Source organism: Drosophila gunungcola (assembly GCF_025200985.1).
Source record: "Drosophila gunungcola strain Sukarami chromosome 2L unlocalized genomic scaffold, Dgunungcola_SK_2 000008F, whole genome shotgun sequence".
NCBI lineage: Eukaryota > Metazoa > Arthropoda > Insecta > Diptera > Drosophilidae > Drosophila > Drosophila gunungcola.
This window is the reverse complement of record NW_026453163.1, coordinates 682804-687921: the sequence shown is the minus strand read 5'-3', so window position 1 is coordinate 687921 and position 5118 is coordinate 682804. Positions and strand designations below refer to the sequence as shown.

General features: G+C 40.3%; 1 protein-coding gene across 1 annotated transcript; it reads right to left on the bottom strand.

Moving 5' to 3' along the window:
- Window positions 1-2890: 2890 nt before the first annotated feature.
- LOC128253377 (uncharacterized) lies at window positions 2891-4173 on the bottom strand. The gene is made up of 2 exons (XM_052981724.1): window positions 3290-4173; window positions 2891-3236 (listed from the first exon to the last, which is right to left on the bottom strand). The coding sequence occupies exons 1-2, from the start codon at window positions 3978-3980 to the stop codon at window positions 3196-3198; spliced, it is 732 nt and encodes a 243-aa protein (XP_052837684.1). The 5' UTR covers window positions 3981-4173; the 3' UTR covers window positions 2891-3195.
- Between the last annotated feature and the right edge of the window lie 945 nt (window positions 4174-5118).

The following is a 5118-nucleotide window of genomic DNA, read 5'->3' as shown; positions in this document are numbered from 1 at the left end:
GTCGTCCGATTTTGATGAAATTTAAACCGTAAATCGGAAATATTTTACCATTACTATATGTCCAAGAACTAAACAAAAAATTAAAAAACAGCAAAGTTATAATATTTTTTCATTTATTTTTCCGATTGTTCCTATGGGAGCTATATGCTATAGTCGTCCGATCCGGCTCGCTCCGACTTATATACTACCTGCAATAGAAAGACAACTTTTGGGAAAGTTTCATGCAGATAGCTTAAAAACTGAGAGACTAGTTTGCATATAAACGGACGGACAGACGGGCGGACAGACGGACAGACGGACATGGCTAGATCGACTCTACTAGTGATGCTGATCAAGAATATATATACTTTATAGGGTCGGAAACGTCTCCTTCACTGCGTTGCTGACTGAAATTATAATACCCTCTGCAAGGGTATAAAAACAAAACCCAGACAGTTCATAAGGATAGACTAAAAATTTTTATAGAATAGATTTTGTAGGATGGCCATTCATAAAAAAAAAAAAATAAAATAACATCAAAATTTTCTCTTAAAAAAAAAAAAATTATTATTACTTTACTATAATAAAAATATAGGAATACAAATACACAAAAAATATTTATAATAATAATCACTAAGTTTTCCAATATTTACTATATAACAAAAAAAAAAAATAATAATAATAATAACAAAAAAAAAAGTATTGCTAATATGCTAATTTTTATAAACATATATATATAACGGAGAAGGAGTGTTTTCATGGTCTGCCATTTCGATTGCGCAGTAAGTCCCGATCGCGCCAAGAGCCCAATTCAAACTGACTACCCTTCAAATACCAGAGCTCATCTTCTTGCAACTTCTTGCTCTCCGGTTCTCTCTCTCTCTCTTGGGCGACCGGGCCTCACTCGACGACTACGCCACTCTAAAAGAGATCTGGCAATGCCGTCGCGCTACGAGTAGAGCAGGAATTCCTAGAATCCATGTTTTACCAGGAACCAGCGGCTTATGCTAAGCGACAACCAAATCGGAGCGCCAAATAACTTTAGCGTTCATCGAATTCAAAAATTTCTGAGAACTGCGACACGGCCTTCCTGACCTGCACACGTCCTCGTGTATGCGTGGTCATGACCCATTAAGCTTTACAACAAGCAGTATTCCTTTCAATTATTTATTGACATTAGCTTCTAATCTAAATCATTCAATTATTTCATAAACATACAACCAATAACAGCGTTTCTTGTTATATCTCAACAATATTCATTTTCACAATTTCTCTTTATTTCCAATTGGACACCAACTCGTCCTCCTGACTCCCGCCACGTATCCACACAGGATCATGGTGCAGTCGTATACACATATACTCCCGCCACGCATTCACACAGAATCGTGGTGCAGTCTCACACAATTGTTCTCGCCAAGCATCCTCGTAGGATCTACACATACGCTCCCGCCAAGCATCACCATAGGATCATGGTGCAGCCGTATACACTTAAGCTCCCGCCACGCATTCACACAGAATCGTGGTGCAGCCGTATACACATATGACATTCGGAGCTAATTATTTTCATCAATCGAACGACCAAATTCTTCATCTATTTCTGCAAGTTAATAGTTAACGACTTTAGTTTATATCTGTCTCCCTCCAAAACTTCAATAATTTCAAATGGCCCCTTAAATTTAGGATCTAGCTTCGTTTGATTTCTCTCTTCATTTTTAATCAAAACATAGTCACCAACCTGGTGCTTTACAATCTTTGCTTTGTTTTTATCAAATCACTTTTTATCGTAATTGGCGTTCCGATCAATGTTTTCTTTGGCTTGCGCTCTAATTTTGTCCCTATCTATTACCTCCTCTTCTTCTGTAATAGGCAACAAACCGAATGGCCTTCCTTCCCTGCCGATCATTAATTCCAAAGGACTTACTTTGGTGACACGGTTAATTGTACTATTAATAGCTAACTGAACTTCTAATAGCGCATCTTGCCAGGAGCGCTGGCTTGTTTCGACCGCTGTAAGCATACTTTTAAGCGTACTCATTACGCGTTCAACTTGCCCGTTAGATCGACTGGCGCCGGTGGCAATCAAATGATGGTTAATTATCTGGGAAGAGCAAAACTCGCGGAATCCGGAACTGGCAAAAGATCTACCCTGATCGGCAATCACACGCATTGGCAAACCAAACAACGAGACAACAGATTTCATTGCTCTCACACAGTTTTCCGTATCTAAACTCAAAGTGTGATACAAATATACGAACTTAGTAAAGGCGTCTATAATAACAATGACATACTCTTTTTGGTCATTCTTGCCACTCAATTTCCCTGTAATATCGATATGCAGAGTATGCCAAGGTATATCTATTTTTGGAATCGGATGGAGTTCTGCCTGCACTTTACCTTTAGAGCCTTTTGATATTTTGCATGTAATGCAATTTTCTACGAAACGCCTAACATATTTTGACATGTGGGCAAACCAATAGTGCGCATAAACTTTATCTAATGTTTTCTCCCAACCCAAGTGCATTACAGCTTCGTGTACGTGGTTTGTTACAGCCCATCTGTAAGCTTTGGGTATTACGGGCAATTTGGTCAGCTATAAGTGGTAACAGGTATTTATCTGCCACCGTATTTGTTTTTAGTTCCCTGTAGTCTACTTATAAATGATCTGAACCGTTCTTCTTCTTGACCAGCATCATCGGACTAGCAAAAGGGGAACTACTAGGGCGTATAACTTTTGCGGACAATAATTCGTTAATCATTTCCCTAACATTAGCCTTTTCTTCTTCAGTGAGTCTATATGGGCGACGCTGAACAGTCTTATGTGGGTCAATAGGCCGTATGCTGAGTAGCCCTGTTGTTACTCGTGTGTGTGGATTGCTCACTATAAATGATTTGGAATATTTTTCTAATATTTCACTTAATCTTTCTTTATCGAGCTCACTTAAATCTTTATTAAAATTAAAATGATTTTTCAGATTTAATTCATACGACAGTGCTTGTACCATTTTAGGCTTATAAATAACAAATTTATTTGCTTCAATTACGACTCCGAAGCCTTGACTTAAAATATCTCTTCCAATAAGAATATAAAAATTCATAAAAGTATCCATAATAACGTGAAACAATATTTAAAGAAAATGTTCGTTTATATTAACATTACAAATTATCTGTACTGTGCTCCACACCGGTTCGTTTCCGATGCCCCTTAAAACCACTGTGCTAGACTGACGCTTTCCTTGTAACTTCGCTGCTACACTTTCCTTTACAAGAGAACATTCAGCGCCTGAATCAAAACAAAATGGAATAGACTCACCAAATTGTTTCAAAACTCCCTTTGGTTCTATGGCCACCAAGTTTACTCTTTTGTTAATCTCGACTTCCTTGAGATTATGTCGATTACGTGGGCATTCCGAAGCATAGTGCCCGAACTCCCCACATTTGAAGCAGGTCCTGTTGTTGACTGCGCGTTGTTGTTGTCCTGGAGTTGAGGTGGTCCGTTGTCTCTCGTCCGTTCGCCTTTTTTGACAATCCGCAATCTTATGGCCAAGACGCCCACAGTGATGACACTTCAATAGAAATGGTAGTTTCATTTTCTTCCTTTCGACTTCGTTTCCAAAGGATTCGTTGCGTTTTAAATACGCATACGCCTTTAATTGTTGCTGCAGATCGTTGCGGGTTTTAACAGCGCCCGTAAACATTGACTTTAAAAGGCGAGCATCCAAGTTTGAAAGATGCGTCAAAACGATGGATACGATGAGCTCTTCCAATTCAATTGATTTGAATTTTGACATGAGCGACGTCACCAGGCGGCTTCCGTATTCGGGTAAATTCTCTCCTGGATTTGGACGCCCATTAAAGATGTTCATCAACGTCGCTGCCGGGGTCTCGATACCAACGAATCGTTGCACAAACAATTCCTGGAATTGCGGCCATGTCATGCCGCTGAAACAAATTTGCGCCAACCACTGGGAAGCACTTCCTTGCATAGCTTTGCTGAGTGCCATGACAAGAGCACTGCCTTGTAGATTGTTTTCATCAAATATTAATGCAACTGTATTACACCACGCACTTGCATCCACGCCGCACTATCAGGGTCGAATTTCGGCAATGATATGGAATTCGGTTTAACTTCCGTTAATGGCACTCGCGGTGTGTTCATTGATTTCACAAGTTCCAACAAGGCACGATTTTGAGCTTCTAATGCGCTATAACACTTTCATTGTCCTGTGGCAAGGCCGATCCCACTTCTGATAACGGAGAAGGAGTATTTTCATGGTCTGCCATTTCGATTGCGCAGTAAGTCCCGATCGCGCCAAGAGCCCAATTCAAACTGACTACCCTTCAAATACCAGAGCTCATCTTCTTGCAACTTCTTGCTCTCCGGTTCTCTCTTTCTCTCTTGGGCGACCGGGCCTCACTCGACGACTACGCCACTCTAAAAGAGATCTGGCAATGCCGTCGCGCTACGAGTAGAGCAGGAACTCCTAGAATCCATGTTTTACCAGGAACCAGCGCCTTATGCTAAGCGACAACCAAATCGGAGCGCCAAATAACTTTAGCGTTCATCGAATTCAAATATTTCTGAGAACTGCGACATATATAAATATACTTAACAAAATAATTAACAAAATAACTCCATAGATTACGTTATTTTTCAAAGGAGGAGAATGTAGTATGCTCACATATAGGGTACACACTGTACCGCTTATATCACTGCAACATTGTAGCATCTGCTTATGTCCGAATATTCCCAGCACCTCAAGTGCAAACCAATTCGACCCACACAACAATGTTATGCACATCCTAAATGCTGAGTCGGCATGTCTGCATGCGCGGCCGACCATTCGGTTACCATGTGAACACAACACTCTCTCTCATGCGCGGCCGCTGCTTGCGCCGCCTATATACATTTACGTATACATTAACATATATATTTAGATACATAAGCGTTGGCCGAGGCGCTGCTAGTGCAGCTATATGAATTGTAAGCCAAGCCAAATTCATTCTTAAGTGAGCATTCAATTAATAAAGCCCGTTCTTAACAGACGGATTTAATAAGACGAAAGACATTAAAAACAATCCTTTACAGTGCATCTACTTTCGTACCCAAACTGCTCAAGACGAAAACCTTGCCTCGCCTTG

Coding starts and splice junctions, on each gene's coding strand:
- LOC128253377 (XM_052981724.1), bottom strand. CDS start 3,980: ATGGCACTCAGCAAAGCTATGCAAGGAAGTGCTTCCCAGTGGTTGGCG. Junction 3,237..3,289: donor GGGAGTTTTGAAACAATTTG/GTGAGTCTATTC, acceptor TCTCTTGTAAAG/GAAAGTGTAGCAGCGAAGTT.